The 21,105-nt window shown below is 38.0% G+C and overlaps 1 protein-coding gene across 5 annotated transcripts in view; it reads right to left on the bottom strand.

Moving 5' to 3' along the window:
- LOC124545468 (putative mediator of RNA polymerase II transcription subunit 26) overlaps nucleotides 1-21,105 on the bottom strand; it is a 386,951-nt gene that overhangs the window by 128,929 nt on the left and 236,917 nt on the right. For all 5 annotated transcript variants that reach the window (XM_047124398.1, XM_047124396.1, XM_047124397.1 and 2 more), the window contains one exon: nucleotides 7,157-7,633. In XM_047124398.1, the coding sequence (XP_046980354.1) occupies nucleotides 7,157-7,633 (477 nt within the window). The remainder of the gene's footprint in view (nucleotides 1-7,156; nucleotides 7,634-21,105) is intronic.

Below are 21,105 nucleotides of genomic sequence, written 5' to 3'. Positions count from 1 at the left end.
TTTCTTAATCTTCAAGCAAAAAACAAGTCCCAAGACTCCAAAAAATGAAAAGCCATTCCCTGATGACATCATTGTACAGAATCAAGAGAAGGGATGGTTGACTGAAACTTTGATGCTTGACTGGCTCTGAAACATATGGGAATTCCATCCTGGTGGGCTTTCCAAGCAACCATCATTGACTTTACTTGATGCATTTCATGGTCATCTCACTGATGACATAAAAAAGGAGATCCACAGCCTACCCAGTGACCTCGTTATTATTCCTGGAGGAATGACTCCTGTATTACAACCCCTGGACGTTAGTATAAATAAAGCTTTCAAACGTTACATTCAGGAACAGTATGAAAAGTGGTTTTATGAACCAAATTGTGAACTGACTCCAACAGGCAAAATTAAACATCCTGCACCCAACATTATCGCACATTGGGTTTCCGCTGCCTCGAGGTGCATCAAAGCACCAATGATTGTAAAATCATTCAAGAAACGCTGTATTTCAAATACTCTGGATGGCAGTGAAGATGATGTGCTCTGGAACTACACTGAGGATCGCAGGGAAGGAGGAAATGAATCTACTTCTGATATAGGCTCTTCCAAGGATTCCAGTAATGATGACATTAGTGAATAATGATGAGTAATGCCTGCAATTTACAGTATGTTTCTTTGTATGTCATATAGGTAATCAAGTTAGGCATTCTTTTTTAATAATAAAAATGTCACTTATTACCATAATGAGTAACTTAAAAATAAATTATTGTTATTTTTTATAGTTCATGTATACATTCACTACTTTTTGACATAAAGTTAGCATTGTAAAATAAATTTCAACAATAGAAAAATACCCTACCAGTGATGTGCCAAAATTACTGTTTTTTATTAATTTAATTTTTAAAATTGGGGTACGCATTACATTCGATGGAGCATTAGATTCACATAAATACGGTATATCATTATATCGTTGATAATAATGGTTTTATGGGCAATAGGCTGTGGTCTAACACATGTTATTGAACCCAAAATTTTGTCTACTTCTGCAGAAGACATCCTCAGGGGCTATAAAGATATATTTAATTTTCAAACATAAATTTATTTAGTCAACTGAAACAGCTGAATTGTTTATTGGCGACTACCAATGGTTGAGTTGTGACATCATGCGATTACTGCCCAAGATTGCAGCATTGTGCCAACATGTTTCATGGAACTTGTATAGGAGAAAAGATGACACTGTTTGATTAATTAAGCACTAAGGTTGTGACACAGCAGATGGATTCTTACCATCTGTTATGTTCTTCTACACCCATAAATAATGAATTTTTTCACTAATTCTTATTTTCAGTACATTTATCTGTTGGCAAGTAACACCCACATAAAAATCTCAATTTTTTAAATTTTTCTTAAATTTATTATTCAGATTCTCATTCTAAGTGTTCTTATTCCTTTTGTGTAATTACTTCTCATTAGGGCATAGTTAATTAAAAGTTACAGGTAATTAGACTTGATGGTGCAGTCTGCTACATGCAAAAGCCTGTGAACCAGTACTCATACCTGAGAAGGACCACCCACACCATTTGAAAGCTAAGCATTGTGGCTTTCCTGTAAAGTATTTTAAATTAGCTAAAACTAATTATCTTCTGCAGTAATTAACATCAAGGGTTACAAGCAGACTCATTTTCCATTGCAGTTTTTTTTAACAATGAATGTTAGTTAACAAACATTGACTACATATCTTTTTTACCTTAATTTGTCTGCAAAAAATCATATACAGTATTAGTTGATTAACTCATCAATTAATAATTTCAGATAATTTATTCTCATTTGCAATGAGGCACTCATTCATATAAATAAGGGGATTCACAATGTGTAAGGATAATAGACCCTATATTTATCAAAATTTCTGACCACAACATTTTCTGTAAATCAAAAATCTTGTAGTTCATAAAAATCAGTAAAATCCAACTTAGCCAAATTTCAAAGCATTATGTAGTTTTCAAAATAACTGTTTGTTCTTATGCCTATCTACAAGTAGTCAGATGTCACCAAAAACTGCCAGTCCATGGTTTGAAAATGTGTGTTGTATACACCCTCAGTGTTAGCCCATGCAACAAATTTGTTCATTCTGTATGTAAAAATTTGGACACCAAATGGACTGTGTTTGATCAACAACTACTGTGAAATGTTATTGTCACAGAAGTGATCTGTTGTTGGACATGATGATGCTAATTATGGACTGTGATAATCAAACCAACAAAGTCTAAACTTTTGTTCAATAAATAAATGCAAGACTGTGTTAATTGTGAGCAAGACTGTGTTAATTGTGAACTGTGATGATTTCATATTAATGTGCACTGTTTGTTCTGTACCACAACAGAACAATTAACTTTGCAGCTGTAATTGTGGGTGCGTATTCTGGAAAGTGGTGCTAATAATTTCTCATAAAAACAAGTCATTGTGTTTAATAACTGAACTTTGAAAGGAATGAAATTGGTGTGTTGATGTCATATGAAAAATGGTGTTGTATACATCTTTAAGCAAACACCACCCAATACTCATTTAAACTTTCAGCTTCACAGTGATCAAGATCAGTGCTGCCAAGAACAAGGCTACAAAATCAAGGGTAGTTCCATCACATGTGGTGTTCTGTGGTTTTGGAGCACTTTGCAGTGAAAGTGTTGTGTGAAAGAACTCTCTGTGGAGGTCAACATCTAGGAAGCAGCAAGTTAGATTGAGGAGGACCAGGTGAAGCTGATGTGAATGAAGGTGATAGGGTTGTGAAGGAATGAGGATAGGGTGTTTTGGCCCTGAGTCCAGATCATGAAGATACTATCAATGAATTTGAACACCTGTCTCATGGCTCCATCCACAACCAAGTAAAACTAACTAAGCACCAACAGTACCTGTATTTTGACAGTTGCCATCTCTTCCACACTAAAAAATTCCTCCATTACAGCCTGGTAACCTGTGGATGATGTATTTGCAGCAACAGGAACTCCCTTCCTTAGAATGCTAAAGGTTCTATGAGGGGCTTCATTGGCAGACACTTCTCTCCAAACATAGTCCACAAGCATATTTCCCATGTCATATCCTCACACATCAACAATCCTTCCCCCACCACCCAAGAATCAGATACAAAGGAGCACTGCACTTGTCATCCAATGTCATCATAGACTGGAACAACTGAACCATATTCTTATTCTCTAGCATCATACCCTCAAATGAGGGACATCCTGTCCAAGATCCTTCCCACCACTTGTAAATTGGTGTTTCATTGCCCACCCCACATATACAAAATCCTAGCCCATCCCTATGCCATTCCTACTCCCAACTACTTGTCACAAGGATCATATCCCTGTGGAAGATACCTGCGAAATCCAGCTACTCAGCATTTCATACTCCAGTTCTGTCACAGACTTATCCTATACCGCCAGAGATGGGGCCACCTGCGAAACATGCCATGTCATATGTCAACCCTGCTGCACACAATGGACAGCTTCTTATGCCAGTATGGCTACCAACCAGTTGTCCACAATGATGAATGGCCACAGATAAATTGTTGTCAAGAATAAATTTAATATCTGGTGGCACAACATGCAGCTGAGCATAACATGCTCACTTCCAACGGCTGCTTCACAATCCAAGCCATCTGGATTCCTCCATATGCTACTGGCTTCTCTGGACTACACAAGTAGAAATTATCCTTGCAACACATCCTTTGCTCCTGTCATCACCCTAGTCTCAATCTCCAGTAACCCACTGTCCCCACACCCTCCATTTAAGTCTTTCCCTGAGGTATTCAATAAGTAATGCAACACATTTTTTTCTGAAAGCAGGTTAGTTTTATTCAGTGTTCCAATGCATCATCCTATTCCCCATTTATTTGTCTACAAAATCCTATTTTCAACATAACCTCCATTCAATGCAACAGCCTTATGCCACCTTACTGGGAGGGCCTATATGCCAGCACGGTACCACTCTACTGGTTGATGTTGGAGCCAGTGTCTTGCTGCATCCATAATATCCCCATCATCTGTGTACTGCTTCCTGCAGAGTATATCCTTCATTGGGCCAACAGTCCAATGAAGTTTTGTGAGCTGCTCTCAGGTGTGCTGACTTGTGTGAAGCCTTGCATTGTCATGGTGAAAGAGAAGTTCATTTGCAATTTTGTGCCGATGAACATGCTGAAGTTATTTCTTCAATTTCCCGAGAGCAGCACAATACACTTCAAAGTTGATTTTTGCAATATGAGGGAGGACATCAAACAGAATATCCCCTGCAGAGTCCCAGAACACTGTCATCACGACTTTACCAGCTGAGAGTGTGGCTTCAAACTTTTTCTTCTGAGAAGAGGTGGTATGTCATCACTCAACGGGCTGCTGTTTTGTTTCTGTTTTGAAGTGATGAACCCATGTTTCATTGCCTGAGACAATGTTTGACAAAAAATTGTCAAGATCAGCCTCATAATGTCCAAGCAATTCCACACAGATGGTCCTTCTTTGCTCTTTATGGTCTTTTGTTAGGTGGCGAGGAACCCAGTGTGCACACACCTTTGAGTACCGTATTTACTCGAATCTAAGCTGCACTTTTTTTCCAGTTTTTGTAATCCAAAAACCTGTCTGCGGCTTAGAATCGAGTGCAAAGTAAGCGGAAGTTCTGAAAAATGTTGGTAGGTGCCGCCACAGCTTAACTTCTGCCGTCGAATATATGTAGCGCTACACAGGCAGGTTTTGCAGGCACAAAGATAAATACTGGCGCCAAAATCTCTGCGTCAGTAAATAAATTAAAAAAAAAAAAAGGTGGAAGACGAGCTCTTTTTCTCCGTCCCGAGTTTCGACCACTGCACCTTCATACATTATCCAACGAAGTAAATACAAATTCCGTACTGTTCATCTTCGAATGTAGCAGCATATCAATGTACTACGAAAATCCGACTGGAAAGAATGTTTGAGATGTTTGTCAATATGGCCAACTCTCTGTTCTGAATTTTTTCCTACCTGTGAGAAGAGATGGTTGTTAATAGGAACTATTATGAACTGTGAATCACATGCAGTATTCTCTTCACCATAAGAATAATACGAGTATAAACATTTTGCCATGTATTCTTTCATGTTTGCTGCTATCTCATTTAAATTCTGTCTGCCCAATAAACTACGAAACTAGTGTGAGACAACAGCAAACGCGGAAGAATATACATATCATGTCATGTTTATATTCGTATTATTCTTATGCCTAATAGTGATACAGTCAGAAATGAAGCACGGCAATTGACTAGATTTTTAAATCTAAGAAGACTCTTATTTCTGTGCTGAATGTAATGTACAAAAGTGGCGTCTGCAAAGATTTTCAAACGGAGAAAAATTTTCACTAAACTCTCATTCAGAACATCTTCTATCATACACAGTCTATTATTTGGTTCTTGTTGATCATTATCAAAGAAAGCAGCAGTGTAAGTAACAACAAATAGCAGTCTCTTGCCATTGTTTCGCTAATGAAACAATTCCTTTCTTTTTTTTTTATTGTAAGCGGCGGTAGCTCGCACAAAAGCAAGCCATGCCGCGAACGGCGACAGTTCGTAAATACACAGTATCAGAATGTGACAAACAATGCATGACACAGCACAATAATGCATTTTCAGCTTAGAGTAACGTAAACACCTATAACAAAGAGAACAGCACTTATTAGATCAAAGAAAAATAAGCAATCTACTCAAACCAGACGAAGCACGTGAAAAAGGAAGGGTACCCGTATAAATACAGACGGAGCGCCTGACGCATAGCAATGGCTACCTGGTAAAGCTTAACTGCTAAGCTTACGACTCGAACCAAACTACTGTACCTGTATCGTCATTCATTCGACCTAAATTTGGTCTCATATGACAATGGACCAAATTTGTTTCGATATGGAGGTGCGGCCTAAAACTTTTCTCTCCCCTTGAATTTTGTGTCTCAAATTTCAGGTGCGGCTTAGATTCGGCATTTTTTTTTTGCCCTTGATTTCGAGTCTCATTTTTCAGGCGCGGCTTAGATTCGAGTGCGGCTTAGATTCGAGTAAATACGGTACCCCAACAAGTCGATGAGTGTGTCAGCACTATCAACAGAGATGTCCAGTTGTGCAGTGATGTGTTTGATTGTGATCCATCAATCATCTCAAATGAAAGTGTCCATGTGATCCAACATTACCGGAGTCACATCGGGCCACTGGCTGGCACGTGGCAGATCGGAGAGGTTTCCTCAACCTCGTTGTGGTGATGAGAGACCTCACCTAACAACTTTCATTCACTGCCAGGTCTCTGTAGACCTTTTGAAAGCACCTACAGATCTCTATGATGCTCAGATTTTGCCACCAAAAGAAACTCAATGATAGCTCTCAGCTTGGAATGCACCTCCATTACAGATGCCATTTTGAAGGCTATATATAGAGCTGTCCCCTATTGGAACTTCATAAAACTATGGGAGCTGAAGCAACTATGGCGCTTTGTGTGTGTGTGTGTGTGTGTGTGTGTTTGTTTCATCTGATGAAGGACTTTGTCTGGTAACTTGGTCTACATTTGACTGTGCATGCCAGTCAATGCCTCCTCTATGTGGTGATCAGCAATCTATCCAAGCTCATATTGTTGTTAATTCATTCTGGATTTCCCATCCTTTGATTTAATCAAGAAATATTTGGAGATTTCTAGTGGGAAGTTTCATAATGTAAAGAGTATAAATGAGTCTCCATTACCAGCAACTCAAAAGCATATGATTCCAGTTGTTAATATAATAAGAAACTGTTGGTATATTTAATCTAGACATGACAAATCCTCTTTTCTCTGAGATTTCCCTCGGCACTCAGCTCGTACAATGTAACTGTGTGTGTGTGTGTGTGTGTGTGTGTGTGTGTGTGTGTGTGTGTGTGTGTGTGTGTGTGTGTGTGTGTGTGTGTGGAAAATGTTGTTGATCTTTTGGACAATCTTGCTTCACCTCCACAGTGAGTGGTTACCTTTATTCCTATTATACTGTTCTGCACCCAGGACTCTCCCATACCAAATTAATAACTCGCCACAGACATTTATTTACCATCTATGATTTTCATTTACTTCATAAACTCTACTTAATCCCAGCCAAAATGTATACAACATAGACATAATTAATTATTCAGTAAATATATAGTGGATGATGTTACTTACCACATATATCACTATTGTCACTTAAAGGTTGACTGGAGCTTCTCATTTCCCCAGCTGGTTCATCATCTGTTTGCATGTCTGTAACATGTTCTGTTGGAGCTTCATTTTGACACTGCTGTGGATCGTTCTTGTCCTGCTGGTGCTCCTCCTGTTGCCAAAAGCACTGCTCCTGCAGTGGTTGTAGTTGCTGTTGTTGTTGTTGTTGCTGCTGCAGTTGTTCTGATGTCTGCAGATCTTGGAGTATATGAGTCTGGTCATCTTGCCTTTGTTCATGTACTTGCTGATGCATAAGATGACTCTGCTCTTGTTCCCCTTGTTGCCCTAAGAGCTGCTTTTGCTGCTGTTGTTGTTGTTCCAGCTGATGCTGACTCTGTGTCTGTACTGGTGTTCTGCTGAATGTGCTAGTTACCTGCTCCATATCTTGTGTTTCCTCCACTTCCATATGGTCTTCAAATATTGTGATTTCTGACGCAAGAACTGTATAAAAAGCAAATTAAATCCTTAAAATGTGTGAAAAATGTTTAATAGTATGAAACTAATACATGTATCTTTGAAAATAGTTAAATATGTGAATATAATTTTGTTATTTATTGAAAATATGCCTGACTTAATGTTTGATAAAAACTTTAAGCTATATTACCTCTTCATGAAAAGCTCTCAGGTTTCCATTCAGGTTGCAGCATTATCGTACTGTGATGTTTCAATGAGTATCATACTCTTTGTCAGAAGATTATAACTTTTGTCGAATCATGGTGGTATTTTAACACTACCACCTGGGTGGACACCTGAGCGCTATTCATTAGTAATATACACTGGGAGAGTCTACATTCACATATATTACCTCTTATTAAATAAAACTATTCAGGCCTTTGAAAGACAAGAATGTATGGAGCAAAATAATGAGCTTCAATATCTGTGACACTGAGTAAAAATACATTATGAATACAGTCACATGCAAGATATCTTATACATTAAAGAGGAAATACAGGCCATAGTAAATGCAGATGCAGCTGCAAATCAGAAACTGTATTCTAATGTTAGTTGCAATGCAGAAGCCAGACAGCTACAGGATCGACAGCATTAGCTATATAGGTATATATTTTTGTAAAAACTTCTGGAATATGAAGACCATGATTCCAAAGCTTTTAGTTTATTTATGTAACATTTACTTTCTGTGGAAAAGAACAATAAAGGAATCCCACTGAAGATCGTGAAATAGCATCTAAACATGTTTGGGTAAAAAAAACCAGAAATTGTCTTTTGCTCATTGAAGAATGTTTCAAAAGATATTTATGTCGAAAACAAACATGGGCACAAAATTTGAGCTTTCAGAAAGAAAGTGAATACTATTAATACTATTATCTATTTTAATTTGTGAAATTTTATCTTCAGGAGGGACATTAATATAATGCTGGAGTTCCTATGTGCACAACAAACGCATTACAGCATATGCAGGCACATATAAGCTAGCTTTAAATAAAACATATACAGCTAAGAAAATATATTTATTAAATTTCATATCACTAAAATTGTTAAGTTGGAGATACCACACAATATATAACACATACGCAAAAGTACAAGCTGGTCACAGTTGACATATCCCGTCATAACAAAAAGTTTCGAGGCTGGATTTATAAAAAGACGAGAAAAGGTAAGATGACAGTTTCAGTGCTTCAGATGTTCTACATGGTCTCCACCTACTTGATTACAATGCACAATATGTTCATACAAGCATGCAAAACTATTGAAAAAGTCCTTTTTTGGGATGTTGTTCAACTTGAATGTCACAATGGCTTGAATGTCGGTTATGTTATCAAAGTATTGATGCTTCATGTGAATATCTGTTTTTTGTGGTAGATATTGATAGGTCTAATCACCTGGGGTGACTTTTTTCCAGAAAAGAAAAGTCCGCAGTTTGTATTTCAATCAAATCATGGCAGGCATCCACATCTTGTTTTTGTTCAGCAGTCTGGGTATACCGGACAAACTTTGCACACACTTTTCTCTTATTTAAAACATTCTGAAAAATGTCTCGAACAAATGATTTAAGGATGTTGCTCCACTGCAGTTTGGCACACAACACTGACACTCTACGGCTGCATTTGCACTATTTAACTCTGCCTAATCACAACAAGTGGTTGAAAACACATCTGTTGTTTATAATTACTAGTTCAAGCTGCCACCATATCTACAGCACTGATATCACCTATACACCAGGAATAAAATCAGTCTTTGAACTTTCTGTATGGATGGTGTGGAACTTGAACAACCAAGTTTCATCTTTAGATACACTTTGCACTGTCTCTGATTCCATTTTGTAACAGTTAGTGGCTTGTTATTAACATAAGATGACCAGGTTAAAATCAACTGCGTTTTATCAGAATAAAAAATGAAGAAGAAAGGAGAGGACCATCACCAATTATAAATATATTGTTAACTGGATTATATGCCAAGTTAAACTTGGAAGAACGACTTTCAATCAACATATTCACATTGTTACATTTATTCTACATGAGCCAATTTATGATGTCTGGTGCAAGATATATCAGATGTAACATTTTTTGGTAATGTAGTTGGGATTTTGCCATTAAAATATTAAGAGATTTTCTTTGTTGTAGCCTACATCAGAATTTCTTTCTCTGACATAACTTTGAAATGTGTTGCTTCAGCTTTAGCAAGTGAGCTTAGGCTGGAGGGGGAGGGGGGGGGGGCAGAGAGGGAGGGGGGGAGAGGGAGAGAGAGAGAGAGAGGGAGGGGAGAGAGAGAGAGAGAGAGAGAGAGAGAGAGAGAGAGAGAGAGAGAGAGAGAGAGCTAGTATCTTACTAGCTGAGGCAGCATTTGGATTTTTCACTAACTTGGAATCTCAGAAATTGGTTAACTCCTTGTTCAATTATTCTGAACATCATGGCTTAACTAATCAGCTGTATGTTAAGGAAGTCTTTGTGAGCAACAAGTTTCATTCTTGGAATAGACTGTTATCTTTCTTCAAGATGGCGGCACCACGTATAGACATACACAACTGGCCATTAAAATTGCTACACTAAAAAGAAATGCAGATGATAAACGGATATTCATTGGACAAATATATTATACTAGAACTAACATGTGATTACATTTTCACGCAATCTGGGTGCATAGATCCTAAGAAATCAGTACCCAGAACAACCACCTCTGGCTGTAATAACGTCCTTGATACGCCTGGGCATTGAGTCAAACAGAGCTTGGATGACGTGTACAGGTACAGCTGCCCATGCAGCTTCAACACGATACCACAGTTCATCAAGAGTAGTGACTAGCGTATTGAGACAAGCCAGTTGGTCGGCCACCATTGACCAGACGTTTTCAATTGGAGAGAGATCTGGAGAATGTGCTGGCCAGGGCACCAGTCGAACATTTTCTGTATCGAGAAAGGCCCGTACAGGAACTGCAACATGCGGTCGTGCATTATCCTGCTGAAATGTAGGGTTTCGCAGGGATCAAATGAAGAGTAGAGCCACAGGTCGTAACACATCTGAAGTGTAACGTCCACTGTTCAAAGTGCAATCAATACTAACAAGAGGTGACAGAGACGTGTAACCAATGGCACCCCTTACCATCACGCCGGGTGATACGCCAGTATGGTGATGACGAATACACGCTTCCATTGTGCGTTCACCGCGATGTCAAACACGGATGCGACCATCATGATGCTGTAAACGGAACCTGCATTCATCCGAAAAAATGACGTTTTGCCATTCTTGTACCCAGGTTTGTCGCTGAGTACACCATCGCAGGCGCTCCTGTCTGTGATGCAGCATCAAGGGTAACCGCAGCCATGGTCTCCGAGCTGATAGTCTATGCTGCTGAAAAATGTCATCGAACTGTTCGTGCAGATGGTTGCTGTCTTGCAAACATCCCCATCTGTTGACTCAGGGATCGAGACGTGGCTGCACGATCCATTGCAGCCATGTGGATAAGATGCCTGTCATCCCGACTGCTAGTGATACGAGGCCGTTGGGATCCAGCACGGCATTCTTTATTACCCTCCTGAACCCACTGATTCCACATTCTGCTAACAGTCATTGGATCTCGACCAATGCGAGCAGCAATTTCGCCATACGATAAACCGCAATCGCGATAGGCTACAAACCGACCTTTATCAAAGTCGGAAATGTGATGGTACGCATTTCTCCTCCTTACACGAGGCATCACAATGATGTTTCACCGGCAATGCCAGTCAACTGCTGTTTGTGTATGAGAAATCGGTTGGAAACTGTCCTCATGTCAGCACGTTGTAGGTGTTGCCACCAGCGCCAACCTTGTGTAAATGCTCTGAAAAGCTAATCATTTCCATATCACAGCATCTTCTTCCTGTCGATTAAATTTCGCATCTGTAGCACATCATCTTTGTGGTGTAGCAATTTTAATGGCCAGTAGTGTACTAATCAACAGATCAGCAGAAAATTACGAGTTTTTAAATCCTGTATGTGTAAAATGTAGTAAGAAGGCGAGAAATGGTGTTAAATTATACCCATGGTAGCAAAAATGGATCCATCGACAATGTTTAAATACTTTAGAAGAAAGAAACATGACTTGTGACTGTGGAAAAGTGCACTGTAGTTATCGTGATATATTGTGTTTACAAAAGGAATATCGAGAAGACTGCGTGACTGCTTCATTAAAATACGATCTTGTGTTAGCCAAACCGTATGTACAGAAGCTTGAAAAAGTGATAGAAGTCAAATCAGTGTGTAGTGAAACTATTGTAAATGGGCAAAACGATGACTTCATATGGCCCAAAAAGTTCCATCGTGTTACCCGTAATGAGAACAACTTCAGGTTCCCATTAGCAAATAATTTTGAACTTTTAACTTGTGATGATCCTAAAAGATGTGAAAATAGTGAAAGAAACGAAGTACTTTCACCAAATGCAGAGATTAAGAACCAGTGAAGTACGAAGTCTCATAATAACAAGCAAGGAAATACCAGTACTATAATTAGCAGGGAACATACATATCATGAGAACATGACAACTTCAAGTAAGAAGAACAAAGAAGATATTTGCATGCTCTCAGACAGTCATGGAAAGGGCTTAGCTGTTATCATTTGTAACATGCAATCTATGTTTAAGGTTAGTGGAATAATGAAACCAGGCTCCCTTGAGTGAAATTCTAAAAAAACTGAACAGTTTTTGGAGCCTGGAAGAAACTGTTTAATAATCGGGGGTGCTAATGACGTTTATAGGAATGAGGGTAAACTTGCCACGAGAGCACTAAGAAGCACACTGCAGAAAATTACAAATATGAACTTCTATGTTGCAAGTATACCACAAAGACTTGATCTGATGGAAAAATCTTGTGTCAACAAAGAAATTGCTGTTACTAATAGAAAATTTGAAAAAATATGCCAAAGCTTCCCGAATGCCACATATGTGGAAAGAAGTCATTTTACCAGGTATGGGCTACACACAAATAAACTTGGAAAAGCATTCATTAGTCGAGAAGTACTTAATGCAGTGTTAATAGTTGAAGACAAGAATTGCCCTACGATACCACTACCACCACCCATCACAGCAACTGAAATTCTCCAACACCAAAATGAAGATTTAACAGACGTAGTTTCAGCTCCTTTATCAATTCTAACGAAGTTCACAGAAGGGAGTACCTCTCCCACACCAGCAGCAGAATCTACTACAGTTGGACAAAAATCACTGCAAGAATATTCATCATTAGAAGATGAAACACCATCCACACTACCACCAGCTGAAGAAATATCTGAAGGCAACATTAAACTTCGACTCAGAAGAAAAACAGCTTCCCCCAAACATCTCCAGGATTTTTTATTGGCAGGCAGTATCACACAAATAGTAAGGTAAATGGTGCACCGAAATCAAAAAACAAAAATAAGTTAACAGCTTTCTATCAGAATGTACAGGGTTTAGGCAGCAAGCTAGGTGAAATAGAAGTCCTCCTAAATGACTATTTAAAAGAAACTGCAGTCTTGTGTGTAAACGAGCATCAGCTGAAAGAGACACAGTCATGTACTGCCGTTATTTGTGCATTTGAAATGATAAGTATTTTTTGTAGAGTTAATAGTAAGGGTGGTGGTACGTGCATATGTGTTAGGACAGGTCTTGATGCAAAATAAGTTAAATATAGTAATGTAAAATGCATAGAAAAAGACTTTGAATACTGTGTATGTGAGTTAAAAAAAACTGAAAATGTTTATTGTGTGCATATATAGATCACCATCAGGGAATTTTACTTCTTTTCTCCACAACCTTGAAATGCTGCTAAATCAACTCAAACAGCAATTAACAAATACAATTGTCCTTGGAGATTTTAATGTTAACTTTAAAACTAACTGCAGTAAACAACAACAACTGACCAATCTGTTCTTATCTTATAATATGACAGCAACAGTAACAGAAGACACTAGATGTTTAAATGGGTCTGAAACAATAATTGATCAAGCACTTGTCAATAAGAATAAATGTGAGGGTATCACTGAAGTAATAGAGACGGGGTTCTCGGATCCTAAGGCAGTCACATTAACATTATATAATATATCCAATAAGGATCCAGTGGTATATGAAAAATACAGAGAGAAATGATTTGTAAATGAAGACAGCAAAGAGTTTTTAATCACATGTTAAAAAATATAACCTGGGACACAGAATCAACCTGTGGTGTAGACAAAAAATTTGAGTCATTCCTAGCAAATTATTGGCACTGCTATGATATCACATTTCCTATTAAACCAAAACAAAGACATGTGTAACACAGGGAATAAAAAAATCTGCAGACATTCTGCGAAAGTTAAACAAATCTGCAAAAAATACTGTTGCATTAAAACCATATGTGAAAATTTACAGGAAAGTATATAAAAAAGTTATAATAGTGGCTAAGAAACTAAATAATGACTCATATATCAGGAAAGGTACTAACAAAATAAAATCAACCTGGGAGGTAATAAATAGGAGAATAGGTAAACAAAAAAGTGAAAACAGCATTCTTGTAATTAAAAGTGAAGGGAAAACCGTTGAGGACCCACTACAGACAGCCAACATATTCAACACACATTACACAAATAATTCAAGGAAAATGTGATTTAAACTCCAGAGCACAACTACCAATGAATGATAAAACCATGTTTCTATACCCTGTTACTGCATTAGAGGTACAAAATGCCTTAAATCAGTTAAAAAAATAAAATTACATGTGGCTGTGATGGGATTCCAGACAAATTAATAAAGAACAGTGCAAGATACATAGATTCCCCACTTGCTGACATGATTAACATGTCTTTTAGCACAGGAGTCTTCCCAGAAAAACTAAAGAAAACGATTGTCAAGCCTATTTACAAGAAGGGTGACCAGTCTGATGTTATCAATTACCGGCCTATATCATTGTTATCTGGATTTTCAAAAGTAATTGAAAGGGTAATGCATGAAAGACTGTCTCATTTTCTTAATAAAAATCAAATTCTAATTAAAGGGCAAAATGGTTTTAGGAAAAATAGGTCAACTGACACAACAACTTATAACTTTTTAAAACTGATCATAAATTCTGTGGAAAAAAATGTACTAAACTGTGGCCTGTTTTTGGACCTGTCTAAGGCTTTTGATATCATTGGTCATAATTTACTGCTCAGGAAACTATATTGCTACGGGGTTCATGGAGTAGCATATGATTAGTTCAAATCCTATCTTTCTAATAGGTATCAGAAGGTAGAGATACAGCATGCGGGTAAAGTCTACTCATTGGCATACCAAAGAGTCAGGTATGGTGAGCCGCAGGGCTCTATACTGGGGCCATTGCTGTCCTTAATATTTATAAATGATTTGCCAAGTAATTTATCAACAGCAGATGCATTATTGTTTGCTGATGACACCAGTCTATTTGTCAAAGCTACAAATGAAACTGACTTACTGGAGAGAGTCACAGTAGTCACAGAAGAAGCAAATGTGGTTTACAAACAACAAATTAATTGTTAATGACAAAAAAACATATAACAAACAAAGTAAAATCTGACCTAACTGTAAAACTTGGTCAGTGTAAGAAAGAGCAAATAAATTTTTAGGATTATGGCTAGATGAATATTTAATGTGGTAGAAACACACAGAAATGTTAAACTAAAAATTAAGTCAGTAGTGTTATGTTCTTAGAATACTAAAAAATTTCTGTAGTGTTGACGCAGTGTTATGTTCATACTTTGCACTCATACACAGCACACTAAGAAAGGGTATCATATTTTGGGGGAATACCAGTTTGGCCAAACACTCGTTTGTGCTTCGAAAGCGGGCAATAAGGATAATCAGAGGTATGACACACAAAGAATCATGTAAAAAAGTTTTCAAGGAACTACAAATCATGACTCTACCATGTATCTATATTTATGAAAGTACATGTTTTATGAAGGCACACCAGGAACATTCTTTGTTAAACAGTCAAGTCCATGACTACAAAATGAGAAATAGAGACGACTTTCATAGAGAAAGTCAAACAAGTGTCCTTTATCAGCCAAAAATCTTATTTAGTGCACTACCAAAGGAAATTAAAAGTATACCAAAATTCCACATATCCAAAAAAGAACTTAAAAAAATGTTGATTAGCATGAGTTTTTATAGTGTCAAGGAATACTTAAATCACCACCATTCAATATACAGTAGCTTATTTCCTTCATCGTAATGACCCAAAATGCTCACTGAAAACTAAATTGTATTCATCTATTATTCTAATTTAGCATATTATGAATGTTGTTACGCATATGGTTTCATGTTATATGTAATTATATTTTATTTATAGACATATAATTGTAAATCTTTTCATGTCCTATATTCTATGTAAGGCAATGATTACAAATCCTATATCATTTTTATAATGTTGACATACAAGGATGCTAAGAAAATAAATAAATAAATAAAAAATCTGGTTCTTGGGTCACAATGAATGATTAAAACTAAAATGCATGCAGTAAGAACAACACACACACCCATGCCTGAGGGAGAACTCGAACCTCTGGCAGCAGGGGCCACGCAATCTGTGACAAGGTGCCTCAAACAGTCACACTGTGATAGCATATACTGAAATGACCAATATTGGGATTAGTGATGTATTTGAACTGATAGTCATGTATTTTTCTCGTAAATATTGGATAACTGTTTTGTCTATTCCCATTGAGGACTTTATTTTCGGTTTTTGTCATGTTTACATTACTTTCAATTGTTAATTCCTTTCTACATTGTAAATCTACCATTCACAGAACTTTCTGAACGCTATGGATTAATTGCCCACTAAGGTGAAACAATTACAAGAATGTGTGATATCTATTCTTTTGGACCTGTCCAAAAGTACAGACACCACACATTTATATAATTGATTTGCCTCTATGGGCAATTAATCCACTCCCCTACCTAGTGCCACCTATCTGCAGTCCCTGTCCATGTCAATGTCCTCCATGCTCGCTAGTTTTTAGATTCCCGCTGGAGGTCGAACACAAATGTGCATCTGCACTCAGGTTGGCCTTGGCAGCCAGAGACAGTCATCATGTGTGTGTGTGTGTGTGTGTGTGTGTGTGTGTGTGTGTGTGTGTGTGTGTGTGTGTGTAAGTTGTGGTTTTATATGTGTGTGCGTGCGTGTATGTTGTCTAATTCTGATGAAGACCTTTTCAGCTGAAAGCTTACTTGCTAACAGTCTTTTTGTTGTGCCTATCTGCGACTCAGCATCTTCACTATATGGTGAGTACCAACTATGCTTTTCGTAATACTGTCATTGTTCCATCCAGGTTTATGCATTGCCATCAGTGATTGGTTTGGAAGGTAGGAGACGAGGTACTGGCAGAAGTAAAGCTGTGAGGACAGGAGGTGAATCACGCTTGGGTAGCTCAGGTGGTAGAGCAAAGGTCCCCAGTTCGAGTCTCGGTCCGGCACACAGTTTTAATTTGCCAGGAAGTTTCATATCAACACACACTCTGCTGCAGAGAGAAAATCTCATTCTCGAAACATCCCTCAGGCTCTGGCTAAGCCATGTCTCCGCAATATCCTTTCTTTCAGGAATGCTAGTTCTGCAAGGTTCGCAGGAGAGCTTCTGTAAAGTTTGGAAGGTAGGAGACAAGGTTCTGGCAGAAGTAAAGCTGTGAGGATGGGGTGTGAGTCGTGCTTGGGTAGCTCAGATGGTAGAGCACTTGCTCCAGGAAAGGCAAAGGTCCTGAGTTCGAGTCTTGGTCCGGCACACAGTTTTAATCCGCCAGGAAGTTTCATATCAGCGTGCACTCCACTGCACAGTGAAAATCTCATTCTGGATTAGTTTCATTTAGTTTAGTTTTTGTCAACAGACATTAGATATGTCATGTTTACAATTTTATACAGAATAAAGCAAATTTCTTAGAAATTTGTCATTGACACATAAATCAATTATTTTTGTAATACTATTTATAGGCAATCAATATTAATACACAATGATGTAATATACTAACAGCCTACTTTAACTTATGGAACAGTCTTGCATACTAAAGGAAAGTCTGTTGCTGTTGTTGTTGTGGTCTTCAGTCCTGAGACTGGTTTGATGCAGCTCACAATGCTACCCTATCCCGCGCAAGTTTCTTCATCTCCAATTACCTACTGCAACCTACATCCTTCTGAATCTGCTTAGTGTATTCATCTCTTGGTCTCCCTCTACGATTTGTACCCTCCACGCTGCCCTCCAATGCTAAATTTGTGATCCCTTGATGCCTCAGAAAATGTCCTACCAACCGGTCCCTTCTTCTCGTCAAATTGTGCCACAAACTCCTCTTCACCCCAATTCTATTCAATACCTCCTCATTAGTTACGTGTTCTACCCATCTAATCCTCAGCATTCTTCTGTAGCACCACATTTCGAAAGCTTCTATTCTCTTCTTGTCCAAACTAGTTATCGTCCATGTTTCACTTCCATACATGGCTACACTCCATACGAATACTTTCAGAAACGACTTCCTGACACCTAAATCAATACTCGATGTCAACAAATTTCTTTTCTTCAGAAACGCTTTCCATGCCATTGCCAGTCTACATTTTATATCTTCTCTACTTCGACCATCATCAGTTATTTTGCTCCCGAAATAGCAAAACCCCTTTACTACTTTAAGTGTCTCATTTCCTAATCTAATTCCCTCAGCATCGCCCGACTTAATTCGACTACATTCCATTATCCTCGTTTTGCTTTTGTTGATGTTCATCTTATATCTTCCTTTCAAGACACTGTCCATTCCGTTCAACTGCTCTTCCAAATCCTTTGCTGTCTCTGACAGAATTACAATGTCATCGGCGAATCTCAAAGTTTTTATTTCTTCTCATGGATTTTAATACCTACTCCAAATTTTTCTTTTGTTTCCTTTACTGCTTGCTCAATATACAGATTGAATAACATTGGGGAGAGACTACAACCCTGTCTCACTCCCTTCCCAACCACTGCTTACCTTTCATGCCCCTCGACCCTTATAACTGCCATCTGGTTTCTGTACAAATTGTAAATAGCCTTTCGCTCCCTGTATTTTACCCTTACCACCTTTAAAATTTGAAAGAGAGTATTCCAGTCAACATTGTCAAAAGCTTTCTCTAAGTCTACAAATGCTAGAAATGTAGGTTTGCCTTTCCTTAATCTTTCTTCTAAGATAAGTCGTAAGGTCAGTATTGCCTCACGTGTTCCAATATTTCTACGGAATCCAAACTGATCCACCCCAAGGTCGGTTTCTACCAGTTTTTCCATTCGTCTGTAAAGAATTCGTGTTAGTATTTTGCAGCTGTGACTTATTAAACTGATAGTTCGGTAATTTTCACATCTGTCAACACCTGCTTTCTTCGGGATTGGAATTATTATATTCTTCTTGAAGTCTGAGGGTATTTTGCCTGTCTCATACATCTTGCTTAGTCTACAAAGTTTTATATTTTTGCCACACTGGTGATAGTACTAATACATTTAGACAAAATTAAAACGAATTTTTTAGGTCATATATGTTGATCTTACAGCAGAAAATATTTAGACGTTTACACATAATAAAAACGCTTTCAGGAGATTTGCTTCCCATGAAAAATAAAATGTTTTACTCCATTTCCAACTTTATATTTGTCCTATGGATTTGCCTGCAAGTACTTTTCACCTTATATTGACTTCCAGAAACGAGATGTTCCTTCGGTTTTCTTTTGAAGGTGCTGGTTTCCATTATGCTCAGTGGCATCCTGTTGTAAAATAAGCATCCTGTATTTATATAGTCCCTATCTATCACTTTCGATCTTTTGCCACAGACATGATAATTATCCCTAGTTCTCATATATGTACAGACCTGACACAGTCAATATTTTAAATTCTTTGAATTCATTTTTGCAGGGTTCCAACATTGTTAATTTAGCTGTGCATCTTATGGCTTTTGATTGAAGTTTTAAGATTCTCTGTATGTGTATATCTGCTGCTCCTTTCCATTTTGGTATACAGTACAGTATGTGCAGGAAGATAAGTCGGTAGAAATTTTTTAGCAAGGTTTCTGTGTTCACCGTATAGCACAGTCTTTATATTAAGAATATATTAGTATTTATTTTTGAACAGATCTTATCAATGTGGTTTTCCCACATCAGAAATTTGTCCGTCATCATTGCCAGAAAGCTATTACAGTCCACATTCTGCATTCCCTAAGCTCAGAATAAATTCTTCTGAGCTGTTAGTTCTGTTTGTTTCAAATTTTGTATGCAAAGTTTTCTTCATGTTGATCACTGAATTGTTTTCTCTAAAATACCGTTTTGCCATTTCAGGATTCTCACTGGCTCTTTTTCCCAAATTCCTCACTGAGTCACTGCATATTAGTAAAGTTGTGTCACTGACATACATCATCGCTTTTTCATTTACTGTAGTGGGCATGTCTTTCATATACAAGATAAAGAGCAGAAGTCGTATTATTGAACCCTGAGCTACTCCATATTTTATCTCCAGAAAATCAGAGTAGACATTTTTCTGTGTATTTCTGGATTTATGTTTTATTTTGACACACCATTGGCTGTTTTCAACAGAGGTTTTTATAATGTCCTTTTTGCCACAGCAGTCCAGTTCCTGTACGGGAATTTAATGACACACAATCAAAAGCTTTTGAAAGGCCTGAAACGACTTTAGATTCTTCACTTTCTTGATCCAGTGCCTCAGTGATGTGTGTTATGAAATTTCCCACTGCAGTTTTAGTGGACCTCCCCTTTGTAAATCCATGCTGTGCTTTGTTTAAGATGTTTTGTTTCTTTATAAAGTTTATAATTCTGTCTTTGATCACTGCTTGTACTATTTTAGGCAGCTTATAAGCTGCTATGACTGGAACAGTTCCTTAAGTGGTGTCTACAGTCACTACTGTTGTCTCAGTTGCCTGTAGTTTTGTAGCATATTGATGAATAGATGCCTTTGTGCAGATGGCTGTGCCACCTCCTGCAATCATCCAGTCAGTCCTGTAGCATCAATCGTTAACTGGATCTGGTCTCAAGCCGCACGTCTGGTGAGTTTCAGTCACTAAGCATATGTTGATGTTTTCATCCCTCAAAAACTGTTGAAAGTCTAACAGATGAGGAAATAGTCCATTGGAATTGTACATCGTGGTGTGTAAGTCTTCATTTTTTCTGAGCCTGGTTGTATTGAGTTGCTGTGGTGTTGCATCCTCCAAGGGTGACCCTTCTGATGGTTGCGTCTACAGCTGCAATTATGGTGTCATGTAAAATGGCTAGCAGTCTACTGATATCAGAAATTGCTGTTTTCAGGTCTGTGAGTAGCTTGGTGATGTTAATAAGTTCTAGTTCCGCTGCCTGCTGTGACTACTGTCAGTTGCCTTCTCTCCAGAGAAGACGTGGTTGTTGCTACTGACGTATTGGTAGATCAGGAAATTTTGCCCTGTCAGTGTGGACTGGGCTTCTGACTCTCTTGACGAGGGGAGTCGGCAGCTCTGCTGTTGTCAGTAGTGCGATA

This window comes from Schistocerca americana, chromosome 8, assembly GCF_021461395.2.
Source record: "Schistocerca americana isolate TAMUIC-IGC-003095 chromosome 8, iqSchAmer2.1, whole genome shotgun sequence".
In the NCBI taxonomy this organism is placed as follows: domain Eukaryota; kingdom Metazoa; phylum Arthropoda; class Insecta; order Orthoptera; family Acrididae; genus Schistocerca; species Schistocerca americana.
The sequence above is the reverse complement of the archived record's forward strand: the minus strand, read 5'-3'. Positions and strand labels throughout refer to the sequence as shown.